The following is an 18,661-nucleotide window of genomic DNA, read 5'->3' on the forward strand; positions in this document are numbered from 1 at the left end:
AGATCAAATTGGAGGGAATCACACTTTGATTAATATGCAACAACAATTCTAGTTATTAGGCAAAACAACAAGAACAACCCTGTCCCACAACTAAACTATAGATGTTTTCTTATCTAAAAAAATGCTTGAATACCTTTTCTTTCATGAGTTATATTTAGTTCACCGCCCTGAGTCTTTCGGGAGTAGGGCGGTATATAAATCCAAAATAAAGTAAAGTAAAGTACAATTTAATATTGAAATCATGAAAAAAAAAATAAAGGCAACACTGAAGCAAACATTTCCATAAACTGACATTATGTTAATTTATTCTATTATAGTATATCAAAACATACTTTACTTGCAAAAGAAATACTTTCAGGGTAGACTGAAACTATTATATGGCTAGCCCGTTTACACATTTGCATGCAGCGTTTGACTGCGTGTTTTTACTATTTATTTTTTTCAATTAAATAGGAAAGGATATGACTTCACTGCTTTCATCTCAGTAGTTTATGATGGATTAAAAAAGAGACTGTTTTTTTTAAAAAAAAACCTCCCACTTTCCACCGCAGTGTGGAAAATTATTGCCTTCAACTCAATGAGGCTTTAAGCACTGCTTTCTTTAAGAGAAACTTGCTGTTCCTTTCCCTCTTTTATCTGACTCACAAGCTGCTTGGATAGGTGAGACCATAAACTTGTCATTCCCAGTAACCTAAGCAGGTGTCGTGGTCAGTGGTCACATTTACCGTATGTTTTTAGAGATAAGCCAGTTTTTAGTCCTTTCATCTTTAGATTCTTGCTAGATACCATGAACTGAGAACCTGGTACAGTTTTCTGTCTTACATGGAGGAAACCAACCTCTCTGGCAGATTTAAGAGTACGTTGGTGGCAAACAAATAATCCTCTATTCAATGAACCATAGAGTTCATTGATTGGTTAATTAATCTCATCACCAAAATATATTTATTCTGTGGAACTGTGCAGTTTCCTTTGGGGTGGGGGAGGGGGTCACTAGGTAAAACCAGAAAACTGTGTTTTAAAACATAATACTTAATCCTTGATATCTACCGGTAGTGAAATTAATCCTTAATTTACAACAGTTCATTTAGTGAACATTTGAAGTTACAACAGCATTGAAAAAAGTGACTTATGACCGTTTTTCACACTTACGACTGTTGCAGCATCCCCAGAGTCATGTGATCAAAATTTAGACGCTTGGCAACTGACTCAGATTAATGACGGTTGCAGTGTTCCAGTATCATGCGATCATCTTTTGTAACCTTTTGATAAGCAAAGTCAATGGGGAAACCAGATTTCCTTAGCAACCATCTGCAGTGGTTTACTTAACAACTGTGGCAAGAAAGGTCATAAGATGGGGCAAAACTCACTTAACAAAGTTCTCACTTAGCACAAAAAATTGGTGGCTCAATGGTGGTCTTAAATCAAGGACTACCTGTATGTTCACATCCATTCCTACACAACCTTATAATTTAAAGAAGCTCCATATTCTACTTCCAAACTCTTCCCAAGTTTTTTCTTTTGCAAGAATGTCTTTGAATGATAAACCGATTGTCTTTCATGGAATGAGAATTGGTAAAAATAATGCAAAGTATTTTCTGACACTAGTTTATTTCAGTGGAAGCTGTTTAGAAATGATACCTCGAAATGTATTTCCCTGCAATGCCCCATTCACCTTAATAAGACACAAAACCAACTTGCTATGAATTAGTAAATCATCCCCTACTTTTAGTTAATTCTTACAGTAACTCTTTGATGGAGTTCTTCTTTTGTTTCTTCATCATCCCATAAGTCATCAGTCACTGAATTATAATCGACTTGCCACTGAGTCACAAATTCCTGCTTGTGGTCTGGACGCTTCAAATAGTCCTTGAAATGGTTTCTGTAGACAGTGAAATGAAAGACCATCCAGGGGGTTGGAAGACAGCAGAAAAAGAGACATGAGGAAGTTGAGTCCAACAGTCCCAACACTCACCTTATGTCTGACAGGTAATGAATGATAACATGTTGCTCATCTCTGAGGCATCGAAGGGTTGCTTTGATGGTATTGACATATGTTTTCTCTATTGTTTCCCAATAAGGAACTAGGAATTCTGCTATTTCCTGTCAAGTTGTAAAAATACAGAATTCACATGTATTTATTTATACATTTCCTATCTTAAATGTCAAGGGAAAGAGAGTATGTCATACGTAGCCTCTGGTCATTTATCAGCCAAGATCCTGTATGTAAAGCTTTCTGATAAGAAAGTTACTTGTTACCTGCTAAATAAACCCAGCTATCAAGCTTATTTATTTTACTGCACTGATTTTATTCTCTTTTTATATTTCTTGATTAGAGTGCTCGGTCAAGTTTGTTGTATAGGTAGCTGTATAGGTAGCTATACCAAACAGGAAGTGTGTAAACATAGAATAGATTGCGACTCACACTAAACAGCCTAAAATTCTCTAGGAAATAGCAATAGCAATAGCACTTAGACTTATATACTGCTTTACAGTGATTTACAGCCCTCTCTAAGCGGTTTACAGAGTCAGCCTATTGCCCCCAACAATTTGGGTCCTCATTTTACCCACCTCGGAAGGGTAGAAGGCTGAGTCAACCTTTAGCCAGTGAGATTTGAACTGCCAAATTGCAGGCAGCCGGCTAGTCAGCAGAAGTAGTCTGCAGTACCGCACTCTAACCTCTGCGCCAATGTGCACACCAAAATCAGAGAAAAGGGAAACGGTGGCAGCTCTGCCTAAGTTATATGAAGAAAGCAGCTGCCCTTTCTAGATTTGAAGTTTACAATGGTGTGTGAATCTAGCTATTTAAGTTACTTACTATTACTCAACATAAACTATGTCTTAATGCTGTCATTAGACAGAATCAGATCTGATTTCCTTGGAACAGCAGGAGACAAATACTGAAAAATAAATATCAAAAACTCACTTTTCTCAAAAGTTTTATTTTTATGTAACATTTCACCTGTCATATCTTCACGCTGAACTAGCAAGTTAGAAGGTAAGAGCCATTCTTAGCTAGTTGCTGGATGTAGGGGTGAGGATCTGAAGAATCACAAATCAACCTAGTATTGTATAAAATATGGCAGAGATTTCTGCCATAGACAAAAAGACAAAATAAATCTAATTTCTCCAACCTGATTCACTTGCCTTTTAGATGTGTTGTAACTGCATGGAATTCTTAGACATACTATCTAATCTGGATGTGGATCTGGATCACAAAACATATTGCTGAAGAAAGGAAAGGAAAGGAAAGGAAAAGAAAGGAAAGGAAAGGAAAGGAAAGGAAAGGAAAGGAAAGGAAAGGAAAGGAAAGGAAAGGAAAGGAAAGGAAAGGAAAGGAAAGGAAAGGAAAGGAAAGGCTCATCATGAACTGCTGTTTCTAGGCAGCTTACTTGGGGTACTGGATCATCACAGTAAATCCATTCACTTGACCCAGGTTTGATTGGAGGTGGTTCAACAGCATTAGAAGGCAACATATCTTCAAGGGGAGATGACATAGATTTTATCTGCCCTCTTCCTCGTGGAGTTCCTTAAATACAAAGAAAAGTAAAATGCATTTTTTTCAGGGAGAAGATGAGAAGAAATGACCTAAGAACAGTAGAGAACATATTTTTAGATGGTCTTATGCCATAGAAATATTGATGTCATGGCGATCAGTTTGTGACAGTGCCACAAGCTGCTATCACCATTATAAATGTGCTTTTTTGGACCAAGATTTGAGGACTTTAATTTTCATCATAGTGTCATATGCATATTTGTTTATGTAAGTATGTGCTTATATTTGTGTCTGTACATGAAAAGATGCTGTAAAGTTTCTTGGAAAGGAAAAAAAATGAGACTAGGCCATGTTCTACTATCTATATACAAGCTTGCACTAAACGTTCTCCAAGGGCTGCTTCTTGTCCTATTCTAGACCCGGATTTCATTTCTTTCAGGATTCATCTTCTTTTGAACAGTGAGTCTTTGAACAGTTGCAACAAATGAAAAGGTAAAAAGTTTTAGACATTAGCCACCCCGTGACTGAACCACAATATATGATTATGGTAATAGGTAGTAGAGTGGGAACTAGTTATTTATGTTCCTATCTGGATTTCTCATGCTTTCCATCACATGTTGGTAACCAATTTTACTAGTCTTTCATTAGTTCTTGCACTGGAAGGGATTTTTGGAGATTCTTTATACTCCTTGTAACTTCTTTGCTCTGGTTTACTAAGTTATCCTGTTTCCAAGAACATTTTTTTCAATCTTGGAACTGAACTTCTGGTCATTTCCTTTATGCACAATTACACTTGAGATTCTAATGCAAAAGAATCTGGTTATTAGGCTATTGGACCTAGTCCCTCAATGCCAACATATGAAAACTGTTCAATTCATGTCAAAAATAATCTGTCATTTATTCATTCAATTAATATGTTCCTAAATCCAAATGTTTGTATTTATATGACATAGTGTGACAGATAACAACTTTTAAATAAATGTGCTACACTTTATGTTTATAACTCTGGGACATCATCATGAATATGAGAAGGGGGAATTGACTTAACCACAAGTAAGCTGGAAATTAATGCTGCCAAATTAATTTTTATTCAGTATTGATTTCTCATCTGATTTGTTGACCATGTAAATATATATTTTAAATACCAGAGGCCTCTATTATAACATATTAATTCTTATTTCCAGGTTTAAAATGTCTACCAGAAAATTCAGCCAGCAAATAGAATGCAGTCCTTTACAAATATGTCTGCCAAAGCTACAATTTATTCCATTATCAGCCTGAATTGTTTTCATGCCATATGAAGATTTCCTGCTAACCATAAATACAACACAGGTCAATTTTTGTACATTTTGGTCAGGATGAATTAAGTGCATCCAAAGTTCAGTTTTATTATATTCTATATAAACCGGGATCTCTATTTGAGAGACTATTTTCCAAACCAACATTCAATACTTTTACCCACATCCTCAATTGAAGATGCACAAAGTACAGTGATTCCTATACAGGATTAAGGACCTTTTGTAAAAAGTATTGTCTTCTCTTTGTCCACTCTATTTTGATCAATTGAGCAACCAAATCATGATCAAAATATGCCACAGCTGTTTGAAAATGAAAGTCGTGAATATATTATAATCAGCAAGTAAAGTACTAAACTTAACAACAAAATTATCCTCACCTGATTTAGCTGCTGATTCTTTTCCTTTGACTGTTTCATCTTTCTTTCCCTTTTTACCTTTAGCAGGTAACTCTGATGGAGTGGCCTCTGTAGGACATTTAATATAGATTTGAAATATTTTGAGATATATTACCTTGCTCTTGTAGGTTGGATTTTTCTCCTGTCTAGGATTAAACTCAAATAAGGGAGAACATGGAAATAACTTCCCAAACAAACTATTTTGGCTCATAATAGTTGGGTTGAATAATATATATTACCAAATCAGTTAAAGATCTAGCAACTGCGTTTTCACAACAAACCAAGTTTGTCTAGTTTATGATTCACTGTATTTTGTGAATTCCAATATGGTTTAATTCAATAACCAAAGTAAACTAGTTGCCTGAATCTAAGCAGTAACTAGTAATCACGGTGATTGTTAATTTCTGCTTTCTCTACCAATTTCATAAACTCGTTAAATCATAAGACAGTGGAAAGGAGAAAACAATAGTTGAGACTAAAGCTGAACAGATGTGGAAATTATTTATTAGGAATAATAATGAAAATCTTCAGCCTATACTTCAAGTGTATGATGAAAATAATGTTTTTTCATCATTTCTTCTAGCAATTTGATATGATAGATGAGGTAAGATAGAGAAAGAAAATATAATAGTGATTGGGTTTTCATGTAATGCCAAGCTATGCCTAGTTACAATTTATTAAATAAACCACTCTTAAATATCTGCTATATACTAAGCCAATATTTTAATACTTTTACTGTGTTTGGGGAATTACAGTTATTTAAATGCCTCCAAACTGGACATGGAAAGTGTATAAGCAATTAAATTGATTTTTAAAGTCTTGCAGAGTTAAATGAACCCATTAACTCAATTCCCAACTCTGTCAATTTTTCCAGAATTGTTTAAAACAAAGGTCAAAATTAATGTCTCCCAATATTTGGTTTGCCATAACTGAGCTGCAAAACTCCACACAACTACTAGATGGCAGTAAAGGGATAGAGCTTTCTCTATGCCATCTAGAGGTCCTCTCCATTTTTTCAGCCCAAATACAGAAGGTCCATAAAAAAGGTAAAGCACTCCAGTGTTGTGATATTAGAGGTTTTGCCCTCTGGGAGGTCAACATCTTTTAAGTGCATTCCCCAGCTGCAAGGTAGTTTCTTATCTAGTACAAACTCATAAATGATGATTTACAAACCATACTGAGAAAGTTCACATTTAATTTTAAAAAAAGTACATGGCATGGGACAATATATAAGCCCAGAGACAAAAATTTGTGAGGAAGTTTCTTCCCATTGAGATGACCATTCTTCCCAAGCTACTACCTTGATCATATCTATAGATTGCCAATTTCTTAACCTTTACTCTAGGCTATGGTAACTAATTATCATAGCTCTACTTGGAAAGCAAAAAGATTTGGTTTTGGACTGTATTTGTTTATTTCTTACTGCAAAACTATCAATGCATGAAGTGACAATGTTTCTGACTTGTTTCTCAGCTGGCTCATCACAGAGCCTGACACTGATTAGGGCTGGGTGAATGACTCAAGAGCACCCAATTATTTTCCATGCCCAAGGACTTAAACCTGAGTATCCTTTCTCCTAGTCTTGCATTTTAACTTCTACACCACACTGGCTCCCAGACTATATACATTACATAACACTATATATCTAATTATAGAGAAAGTCTTGTCACAAAATTGTCAGCTTGCTTTTACTTTTTTGCCACTAGCTATTTATTAATTACATTTATATCCCACTTTTCACCGATCAGCTGAAGACTGCAGATTCATAATCAAATTACAAAATATCTCCATTGCTAAAGCTCTATATGGTTGGATATATATCCAACAATATATACATATATACACATCGCTGTACCTCTCATTTGGCATCAGGACAGCACCATGCTATGGACAGGGCTAATACATTTGTTTCATGCTGCTCCTATAAAATTTCTCAGGGAGTCTTTTTGTATATTTTCTAGGCCTGGCCTTGGAATTCACCAATAAAGTTAAAGCCAAAAGGGGCTTTCTTCTTATCTCCTTATATTGAAAAGAGCTCTGTAAAGCCATCAACCTGCTTGTAGGTATACATGGGCAAGAACAGGGGTGTTAAACTTGATTTCATTGACAGCCGCATCACTGTTGTGTTTGACCTGGAGGGGAGTGGGGGGGCATGGCCAGCTTAACGTCACTCATGTTGGGGGTGCCTGTGGTGGCCAGAGTGCTCTGCCAGCAAAAATGTGCTCACAAGCTCCATTTCTGGCTGCGACGGCCTCCTGCAACCCTCTGCCAGTAAAAACGGAGCATGGGAGGGCCGCACATGGCTCTCCCGTGCTCCATTTTCTCTGGCAGAGGCACCAGTTCTTTGGGCCAGGGTTTTTTTTTTTTTTTTTGCTTTAATTTATATGCCGGCCTTCTCCGGAGACTCAGGGTGGCTTACAATGCATTAAGCAATAGCCTTCATACTTTTGTATATTTATACAAAGTCAGCTTATTGCCCCCACAATCTGGGTCCTCATTTCATCTACCTTTGAAAGGATGGAAGGCTGAGTCAACCTTGAGCCTGATGAGATTTGAACTTGCAGTAATTGCAAGCAGCAGATGTTAATAACAGTGCTTTAGTCCACTGTACTACAGGCTCTTTGCTGGCAGCCCTGCGGAACAGATTTAAGCACCCAGCGGGTTGGATCTGGCCCCCAAGCCTTGAGTTTGACACCCCTGGGCAAGGACAACGTACACTATTTAAAAGTGACCATAAAGAAGTGGGTGTCAAAAATGGCTTGTCCTAGAGCAGGGGTGGGCAATTGTGGCTCTTTTACAACCTGTGGACTTCAACTCCCAGAATTCCTGAGACAGCCAATTCTGGGAATTGAAGTCCACAGGTTGTAAAAGAGCCACAATTGCCCATCCCTGTCCTAGAGCGTCAGTTCAGTTTCTAAATGGAGGGCATGCATGAAGTTCCACCAACCTTTAGTTGCAGGGGCTGGAGGTGGGGGTGGGGGCTCCTGTGATTCTGGCAATAGGGCTGCTTCCTCCATTTTTTCTATGAATGATTCTTCTGGCAAAAGGTGAACGGCCACCTTCAGTTTTTCAGCTTCTAACTTTTCCTTTTCTTTCCCTTCAGTACAGGAATAGCAGCAACACACACACAAACAAACAAACACACAAACAATATAGTAATGATGTAATAAATATAATATAATATAATGCAATGCAATACAATACAATATTTCCTATTATTTTTTCAGCAAATATTCAAATGTCTTGAATATTATTTCCCAGGATTCACATATAGTTACAATGGATAAAGAAAAAAGAATAAAGAAATAAGATGAAAATGAATATAAAGAAATCAAAATTGCTATGCTTCTATTTACTTAATCTCATTCCTAATAATATATAAAAGAGTAACGAACTGCAGCTTAAAACCGTAACTTTAAGGGAATTTGAGGCCTTCCAGATGTTGCCTGAACTAGAATTACCAGCAAACCCAGCTTGGTTAAAGACATGGAATGTTGGGATTGGCATTCAAGAACTTCTGGACCGAGACGGATTCCACACCTTTGCATGTTTAAACAGGTTTATCATGAAAGTGTAAACAAGTCTATCCAGAAGTAAGTTCTACATCATTCAAACTTATTCCCAAGCAAGTGTATACTGAATGGCAGCTTTGAGTACAGAAATTAATGTATTCAAGTACTGATAACTGATTTTAGACTGCTCCATTTTCTTGGAGGTCCAAAACTATTTTCAGAAATTGTTGAGAAGTTGAAAGTCTCCATACCTTACCCAGCCTCTTTCCACACCTTCTTTGGAAATCTGTCTAAACTTTTTAAAAGACCATCTTTTAAAATATCTTTTATTATCAGAGGGAGACGCTAGGGTGATCTGAGTCTCCTTGAACAAGAGTCATGTTTCCCTTGAGGGAAGATAAACTGGAAATATATACAACATGCATAAGGTTGTGTATATTTCTGTCTTCAGGCTGGCAAGGGAGCTCAACTCATAACAATGCTATTTGTATTTTATGATGCAGAATCTCAAAAGTAGAAATTAGAACTGTCCGCAGCTCACATTGTTGCTTCACAGTATTTAAAAATCTCCCAGGTTACTTTGGAAGTTACATCAGGTTACTCAGAATAATTCCAAAAGACATTTTGGGAGAAAACCGCATACCTGGGAGAAATGTCTGGATTCCCAGGAGAGAGGGGCTGCATTCCAGAGGACCAAGAGATAGTGAAGTTTTAGATTGTTTGATTGGGAGGAAGAGGGTCAAGATAGCTCTTCCCTAGAAGTTCTCAGAGTATATCTTTAATGATGCAAGTACAGGTAGTCCTCAACTTACACAATTGAAGCCAAAATTTCAGTTGCTAAGTGAGACTTTTGTTAAGTTTTTGCCCCCATTTTAGAATTTATCTTGTCATAGTTGTTAAGTGAATCATTGCAATTATTAAGTTAGTAACACAGTTTTAAAGCGAATCTGGCTTCCTCGTTGACTTTGCTTGTCAGAAGGTCACAAAAAGGTGATCACATGATCCCTGGTCACTGCAACAGTCAAAAATACAAGTCAGTTGCCAAGCATCTGAATTTGGTCAGGTGACTATGGGGATGCTGAAACGGTCATAAGTGTGAAAAACAATAATAAGTCACTGTTTTCACTTCTATTGTAACTTCGAACAGTCACTAAATGAATTGTTGTAAGTCGAGAACTATCTGTAGCTGCTTTAGTTTGGCAAGATTTCTGTCTATAGGTGAGGAACAATAAAGTAAACTGCCTAGAAGTAACTCTACATGTCTTTCTTGGTTTTTGGAGACAGACACCAATCTACTAGCTAATGAAAAAGAGAAGATGCAGGGTAAGATGCAGCCTGCTGCCATTTTGAAAGGAAAAAAAATGTCTTTCTACTTAGCAGTGATTTTTTTCCCCAAATATTTGGAAGATTCTAAAAGTATCCACTGCTTTTCATGGAAATAAAGCAGACAGGATTACTGTGGCTATCACCTTGTTATATAGTATTATTTAAATGCTACAACTATACATACGTCAACTCAGAAAGCTCAGGCTGCCCAAGGAGCTGTTGATACACTGTTGATTTGTACTTCTATAACTATCTGGTTTGCTACAGCAGCCAAACAGGACAGGTGGCAGCGGAGTCGGACAGGGAGGATGGGCCAGTCCTGAAGTCAGGGGAAGGCCCAGATGAGGGCTCTGCATCGGAGGCAGAGATGGGGCCAGGGTCATCTGGGAGCGATGCGCAGACTCCGGAGCCTCCAGAGGCGGATAGCAGAGAGGCAGAGGAACAGGAGGAGCCTGTTCCTAGTGCACACATGCAAAGAGCTGTCAGAAGGCAAGAGTAGCTAAAGCAAAAAGGACGATTCGGGAGTAAGGCCAGGAGATGATTGGCCCCTCCCAGAAGGCTTAAAAGAGCAACAATGGCTCTTAGGATCTTTGTAGGAAAGCAACGTTGCTACATTTGTTTCTTGTCTTGCTACATTTGTTCTTGTCGGTGTCTCTTGCTTTGAACTTTTGCCAAGAAAAGCCTTTGGCAGGGTGCCAAAGTAGACAAAGGTTGGTGATAAGGCCGAAGGCAGTTTATGAAGAATTTGTTTTGGACTTAATTTGGATTCAGCTGTTCTAATAAAATATGTTAGTTTAGGACTGATTGTGTCTGATAATAACTACTTGGGCCTAGGTCACAACAAAGGTACAGACTTCAATGGATAGTTAGGACTGAAGAAAAATTATTGCAACAAGTCTGCCTTCCATTGAAGACTGTATAGTGCATGATCCAGAAAGAGGGTTGAAAAAATACCCCTCACATCCTGGATATAAACTTGTTTCAACTCCGCCCCTTGGGACACTGCTTATAGGGCATTGCCTATCAAAACAACTAGACACAAAAACAGCTTTTTCCCTTATGCCATCACTCTGCTAAACACCTAATTCCCTCAGCAGTGTCTTATGTCTAAGGATATCTAACTATGTAGTAGGGTTGTATTATTATTAGCCTTCTCATCTTTCCTATTACCTTTTCCTATTGATATCTTATGATTTATCACTTTGTTGTTTGTATCTGCACTGAGAGCTTATGCACCGGAGATAAATTCCATGTGTGTCCAATCACACTTGGTCAATAAAGAATTCTCTAATTCTAACCTTCAGATAGCACTGTGTATTATTAACTCTTATGTAGAGAAAAGTGTAACAGGAATTCGTTATGGAAAAAAATTGCAGTCAGAGCAGTTTATAAGTAAAAAGAATGAAATTTTGAAGACCACAATTCTAGCATGTACTAATTTTGAAGGAAAAAATGGTATTTCTGCACAGTTCATAGGGGTAGGATGCTGTGTTACAAAGAAAATAGAGAAATTAAGTTTAATGGGGTTAACAAAATATTATATCACGAAGTATGTAATATAAGAATAGAACAAAAGTATAAGGAAACAAAAACCATTGGTTCTCAATGAAAAGATTTTAAACAAAAACCTCATGATTGTTAAACTAAAAACAGAACCATTACTTTTAAAGATTTGCCAGGAAGATTTAACAGTAAGTCTGTTACATTTAATTAATTTAATTAATTCCTCAAGACAAATAACCTCACCATCCTACTTTTGGAGTAGCTACGAAATTTGGTCCAGCTGAAATGACTAATTAAAAATGCTATTATTTCAATAGGTCAGAATAATTCAATTTGGAACCAGCTCATTGTTTGTTATTGTTGTATTTAAATGTTGATTAACATTGAGGTTCCTAGCTACCAATGAGTAAAGAATTGATTCTCATTGCATAGGGGAGGATGCATTTTTCATATGATTCATCCTCCATGCCTGAACAAAAATTTGTTTCCCAAGGCTACATTTGTTGTCTCAAGACAGTGTGTTATTTGTTTACACTTTTGGCTCAATGTCTTTGACATCAGATACAATCTGATATGATTTCAATCAATACCATTGATTAAGCATCAAACCAGTTTATCATCTTGACTGTAACATCATAGCACTTCAGCTAAGAGGCTGTCTGAACTTACATTGCATAAACATGGGAACATTTGATGAGTTTCTAAAAATATTTCCCTCTGTTTTTGAGCAGACAGTACAAGCAAGAGGGGGTTTTCATTCTTCCATTATTGTAGAGAATATAGCAAAATGAACAACCAAGAATAAAAATGGTGTTTTTAATTTGTATATAATAATGATTAAAATGAAAACTTTAAAGAAAGAAAAAATAGCATTCATATTATTACTGGCTCCATCCTTTATGTTAGACCACATAAAAGCATCATCCTGTTTATCTTTTATTTTAAAATTTAAAGACATTTCACAAATCCACAAAGAACAAACAAGCAAGATCTCTATTTTGATATGCCTAAAATTAAAATATGATCTAAACATTATGGGCAAATAAAGAGAAGGCTAAGGAAAAAGAAACTCTACTTGGCAGTAATTAACGCTTACTTTATCTAATGTAAAGGGTGGTGTGGTGGCTCAGCAGTTAAGATACTAGGCTTGTTGGCTGGAAAATCGGCAGCCCAGGTTTGAGACCTGAGTGCCATGGGACGGGGTGAGCTCCTGTTACTTTCTCTAGCTCCTGCCAATCTAGCAGTTCGAAAGCATGCAAATGCGAGTAGATAAATAGGTATCACTTCGGGGGGAAGGTAACACTGCTCCATGACATCATGTTGGCCACATGACTGCAGAAATGTCTTCGCACAGTGCTGGTTCAATGGCCTTGAAACAGAGATGAGCACCACCCCCTATACTTGGCAATGACTAGCGAGTAAAATCCACAAGGACTCCTTTACATTTTTAAAAAATCTAATATAAAGTAATATTTCATACCTTTATTTTGGATCTTGATGATTTCTCCTGTTAAAATTTCTTTTATCCTTTGACACATAAGACTTTCCTCAATGTCTGCATTGACTTTTGTAAGTATATTTTGCTGTTCAGAATACCAAGCTTCCAATTGGGGCCAAGTGTCCAGGAAACCTATAATTCTACACATTAAAATATCAAAATCAAGATCCCAAATACTGAAATGTTGCTTAATGTCTATGGAGATTCTCAGTCATCCAGGTCATGGTTGTACCAAAGGTGCTTTCATCTTTCAAAGTCCAGTTGCCTCTTTAAAAAAAACACCTTTGGGACATGGAATGATGCTCATAATCCAATTAAGAAGGAATGACTACAATCAACATCTAAACATGCCTACCAGCTATGTTGAGAATTGCGTATGCTGGAATTGGGTAAGTCTAGTTTAATGAAAAGAAGGAGTAGGGGTGACATGATAGCAGTGTTCCAATATCTAAGGGTTTGCCACAAAAAAGGAGTCAAGCTATTCTCCAAAGCACTTGAGGGCAGGCCAAGAAGCAATGGGTGGAAACTAATCAAGGAGAGAAGCAACCTAGAACCAGGGAGAAATTTCCTGACAGTTAAAACAATTAATCAGTGGAACAACTTGCCTCCAGAAGTTGTGAATGCTCCAACACTGGAAGTTTTGAAGAAGAGATTAGATAACCATTTGTCTGAAATGGTATAGGGTTTCCTGCCTGAGCAGAAGGTTGGACTAGAAGACCTCCAAGGTCCCTTCCGACTCTGTTATTCTGCTATTATGATACTGATGTAGCATTTTGATATTATCTATTCACCTTTATCAGCTGGCTCAAAAAAAAAGTCAATGTTCAGCCATATTATTTCTTCTATGGGCATACAGTGAAAACCCTGTATTTTGTTATCATCTGGTAACATTTTCTGTATTTTTTAGTTCTTGCTGCCTCTCCCAGCCCAAAATGCAACTAACCTGTGCTGCATCTGACCCCACACCGATTTTAATTCCTCTCTTTGCTGGATTTTTGTTTCTGAAAAAGTTGCAGTGGTTTTGTGTTCTCTTTGATAGGAGTCAGCTGTTGGATTAAAAAAAGAATAATCTTTTGAAACATGTTTCTATGGCTATATGATTTAAAGAAACAAAGATGAATCACATCCTTTAAATAGTGTCTGATATTTATAATTTCTTTTGTGATGGGCATGCCAATACTGGATTGTTTGAGGGTTTAGGCAAAGAATACAGAAACTCATATTGTAGTGGTCACTTCTACTAAAAAACGAGGTGAAAATCAACTAGATGCTGGGGAGTATTTCTATAGTATTAAACTGCATAAAAATTGCAAATTAGGATATGACTTTTTCCATTTTGTATAGATTAACACTAACTTGTAACTACCACATGTCTTATACTGTAGAAGGCAAAATTATTTTTGGGAGCAAATACTGTACAACAATACACTGCTGTAATAAGTGTGTAGGCTCCTTCTTTGATTGACTATATGCCTGGATACCAAGAGATATATCACTCTTTCCTAAAGTGCTCTAGTGGAAAGAACCACCAGGACTTGAGGTGGAACAGTCATTGAGGATCAAGAGCAAAGGATGAGTAGCAGGGGTGAAATCCAGCAGGTTCTGACAGGTTCTGGAGAACCGGTAGTGGAAATTTTGAGCAGTTTGGAGAACTGGGAAATACCACCTCTGGCTGGCTCCATAGTGGGGGGAGAATGGGGATTTTGCAGTATCCTTCCCCTGGAGTGGGGTGGGGATGGAGATTTTACAGTATCCTTTCCCTGGAGTGGGGTGGGGATGGAGATTTTGCAGTATCCTTCCCCTGCCACGTCCACCAAGCCACACCCACAGAACAGGTAGTAAAAAGATTTGAATTTCACCACTGATCAGTAGGTTTGTAGAAGTAAAAAGAAAGCAAAGAGACAAATTGATCTTCTTCCCAGCTTCACCAAAATGCTTGTGCGTCAACAGACTACTGTGCAATATAAGTGCTTCTCCATACCACTTGTAAAGCAACCGCTCAGCACTCCGGTGATCATATGATCATGATCTGGGTGGTTGGCAATTAGCCCACATTTCCAACAGTTGCAAAGTCCCGCAGTCACATAATTGCAATTTGCAACCTTCTCTGCCAACTTCCCACAAAAAAATGAGGAAGCAGCAGGACATTGGACGTTACAGTCGACATGAGGTCCTTGCTTAGCAACCCACACGGTTCTTGCTTAACAATGGTAACCAGAGATTTCCAAAACTGCCGTTGCTAAGCAGATTGGTTACATGATGTTGTGCTCTAAAACCACACTGCTTAGTGATGGAAATTCAGGTCCTAATTATCCATCATTAATTGAAGACTATAGGTACTGGTGTCAATCTCTCAAAAAGCTTTGCCCCTTGCTGCATGCTTTAAATACTGAACTTACCCTTCTCCGTTGCTACCCGATTCATGACAATGGAGTCTGTAACATCTAACAAAATAGCAAAGTCAAGACCAGGTGGATGCACAGGGGGCTCTTTTGGAGCTGCAGGGTCTGTAACCAGTGTGGGCTTTTTCAAGTTTATTGTATTAGTTTCTGTCTGGTCTGGATCTCGTCCGGTCAATGCTTTTTCAAGCAGTTTGGCCTGATTGAGTGTCATTGGAAATCCATCCATGATCCAACCCCTTTCTGGCTGTAGCCGACTGAATCAAAAAAGGGAGGCAGGGAGAGGTTGACAGAGAGATCAAGACCAAAAATGAAATATATTTTGAAGAAATTATTAAACTCTAAGTAAAATAAATAAATAAATAAATTATTTGGGCTTGTATGCTGCCCTCTCTCCAAAGGACTCAGGGCGGCTCACAACAATAAATACACAAATTCAATTATAAAATATAACAAATATAAGAACCCGTTAAAATCACATTTAAAACCCCTTCAGTCCAATCCGGCCAGGCCAAATAACCATGTTTTAAGATCACTGGCTTCAAGGTACTTTACCATTTCCAAAATCTAATTCTTTCAAAATGGGCTATCCATCAGTACTGGAATGGGGTGAACAACAGCTGATTGGTGTTGTTGGGATGGGGTGTGCTTCAGAGTGAACAGGGAGAGAAAAGGTGGGAAGTGACCATCCAATTGAATCAAATACCTTCACAAATACCACTAAACTTGGTGGAATGCAAAAGCAAGAAGGCAGATGGGTATCTCTGGGGCAAATATATCAATATTGAAATACTGTATATTGTATCCTATTGTGATTCGCCCCCTGGTGGAAGTATATATTGAGTTGCTTTAAAATGAAATTCTTACAGGAATTGATTGTGTGCAAACAGCACTGCATTTTACAAGTAACAAGGAAACTAATAACATAAGAAGAAAAAAAACCTGAGGATTATTCATAATTGCAGTGTTCTAAAATTCTTGGCACTTGTAGAGACTGACATACCTCTGCCTCAATAAATAAAGAAGAACAGGGCCAAGTATTTAGGGAAACTATATTTGACTGAAAAGCTACATTTGACTTTGGGAGTCAAACCCCAAGCAAATTAAGATTAGAAACACTTCATTAAATTATCTTTTTAGACTTCATAATCACAATAATTTAACTTGAATCCGACCGAACACTGGTAAGATCTCATATTAAGAATTACCTAGTGGCGATAAGAGTAGAGAAGAGTAACTACTTTTCTACTCTTATTGCGTCATCAGATAATCGCCCAGCCGCCCTGTTTAGGGTGACCCGCTCTCTGCTCCATCAAGAGACGCGGGAAGACCCCTTGGAGGGTAGAGCTGAGGATTTTGTACAATATCTGTATGACAAAATTGCTCAGATTCGTGAACAGCTAGACTCTGACTGGATTGATCCAGAGGAGATGACAGGGGCAGGTCCTGAGAATATTATTTGGGAAGAGTTTGATCCTGTGACTCCCGAAAGCGTGGACAGGATACTGAACAGACTAAAGGCGACCACATGTTTATTGGACCCGTGTCCATCCTGGTTGGTACTGGCCTCCCGGGAGGTGACACGAAGCTGGCTCCAGGAGATTATAAATGCTTCTTTGAGTGAGGGTGTCTTTCCCACCGTCTTGAAAGAGGCGGTGGTGAGGCCCCTCCTCAAGAAGCCCTCCCTGGATCCAGCTGTATTAGCAAATTATCGTCCTGTCTCCAACCTTCGCTTTGTTGCAAAGGTTGTTGAGAGTGTGGTTGCACGACAACTACCTCAGTACCTGGATGAATCGAATTATCTAGATCCGTTCCAGTCGGGATTCAGGCCCGGGTACAGCACAGAGACAGCATTGGTCGCATTGGTTGATGATCTCTGGAGGGCTCGAGACAGGGGTTGCTCCTCAGTCCTTGTCCTATTAGACCTCTCAGCGGCTTTTGATACCATCGATCATGATACCATGCTGCACCGGTTGGAAGGGTTGGGGGTGGGGGGCACTGTTCTACAGTGGTTCTCCTCCTTTCTCTCTGACCGGTCGCAGTCTGTGTTGACAGGGGGGCAGAGGTCGACCCCGAGGCCCCTTATATGTGGGGTGCCACAAGGATCGGTCCTCTCGCCCCTTCTATTCAACATTTATGTGAAGCCGCTGGGTGAGATCATCCGTGGTTTTGGGGTGAAGTACCATCAGTACGCTGATGACACCCAGCTGTACATCTCCACCCCAGACCACCCCAATGATGCCCTCGAGGTGATGTCCCGGTGCCTGGAGGCCGTACGGATCTGGATGGGGAGGAACAAACTCAGACTCAACCCATCCAAGACCGAGTGGCTGTGGTTTCCGTCGTCCCGATATAGTCAGTTGGCGCCATCTCTGACTATTGGGGGCGAGTCGTTGGCCCCCACAGATGGGGTTCGCAACTTGGGCATCCTCCTGGACTCACGGCTGTCTTTTGAAGAGCATATGACGGCCGTAGCCAGGAGGACTTTTTATCAGGTTCGACTGATTCGCCAGTTGCATCCCTTTCTGGATCGGGACTCGTTACGCACGGTCACTCACGCCCTTGTCACCTCACGCCTGGATTATTGTAATGCTCTCTACATGGGGCTCCCCTTGAGAAGCACCCGAAGGCTCCAACTGGTCCAGAATGCGGCCGCGCGGGTGGTAATGGGAGCAAGGTGGCGCTCTCATGTAACCCCCCTCCTGCGCGAGCTGCACTGGCTCCCAGTGGTCTTCCGGGTGCGCTTCAAGGTTTTGGTTACTATCTTTAGAGCGCTCCATGGCTCAGGACCAGGGTACTTACGAGACCGCCTCCTGCCACCAATAGCCTCTCACCAACCAGTTCGCTCCCATAGAGAGGGACTCCTCAGGGTGCCGTCGGCCAAACAATGTCGACTGACAGCCCCCAGGGGGAGAGCCTTTTCTGTGGGGGCACCTACCATCTGGAACAGGCTTCCCCCGGAGTTACGAAACATCCAAGACTTACGCATTTTCCGCCGAGCCCTGAAAACATTTCTATTCCAACAAGCTGGTCTGGCCTAACTCTCCCTTTTTAATTGGCTTTTAAACTGTCTTTTAAATTGGGTTTTAAACCTCTTTAGATAAATTTGGATTTTTTTTTTTTTTTTTAATCTTTGAGCCTAAATTACTTAATCTGTTTCTTAATAGTTTTTAACTTCTATATGTATTTGTATTTATTATGGCTGTTCACCGCCCTGAGTCCTTCGGGAGTAGGGCG

General features: G+C 39.0%; 1 protein-coding gene across 1 annotated transcript in view; it reads right to left on the bottom strand.

Moving 5' to 3' along the window:
• Positions 1-18,661, bottom strand: part of SPEF2 (sperm flagellar 2) — a 110,971-nt gene that overhangs the window by 43,033 nt on the left and 49,277 nt on the right. The window contains exons 16-23 of the mRNA XM_070935950.1: positions 15,425-15,681; positions 13,969-14,071; positions 13,008-13,165; positions 8,134-8,283; positions 5,169-5,255; positions 3,390-3,526; positions 1,973-2,100; positions 1,741-1,879 (exon numbers count right to left, since the gene is read on the bottom strand). Of these exons, the coding sequence (XP_070792051.1) occupies positions 1,741-1,879; positions 1,973-2,100; positions 3,390-3,526; positions 5,169-5,255; positions 8,134-8,283; positions 13,008-13,165; positions 13,969-14,071; positions 15,425-15,681 (1,159 nt within the window). The remainder of the gene's footprint in view (positions 1-1,740; positions 1,880-1,972; positions 2,101-3,389; positions 3,527-5,168; positions 5,256-8,133; positions 8,284-13,007; positions 13,166-13,968; positions 14,072-15,424; positions 15,682-18,661) is intronic.

The sequence above is a fragment of the Pituophis catenifer genome, unplaced genomic scaffold, assembly GCF_029215685.1.
Source record: "Pituophis catenifer annectens isolate HBS135680 unplaced genomic scaffold, rPitCat1.0.hap2 SCAF_2, whole genome shotgun sequence".
Taxonomy (NCBI): Eukaryota; Metazoa; Chordata; class Lepidosauria; order Squamata; family Colubridae; genus Pituophis; species Pituophis catenifer.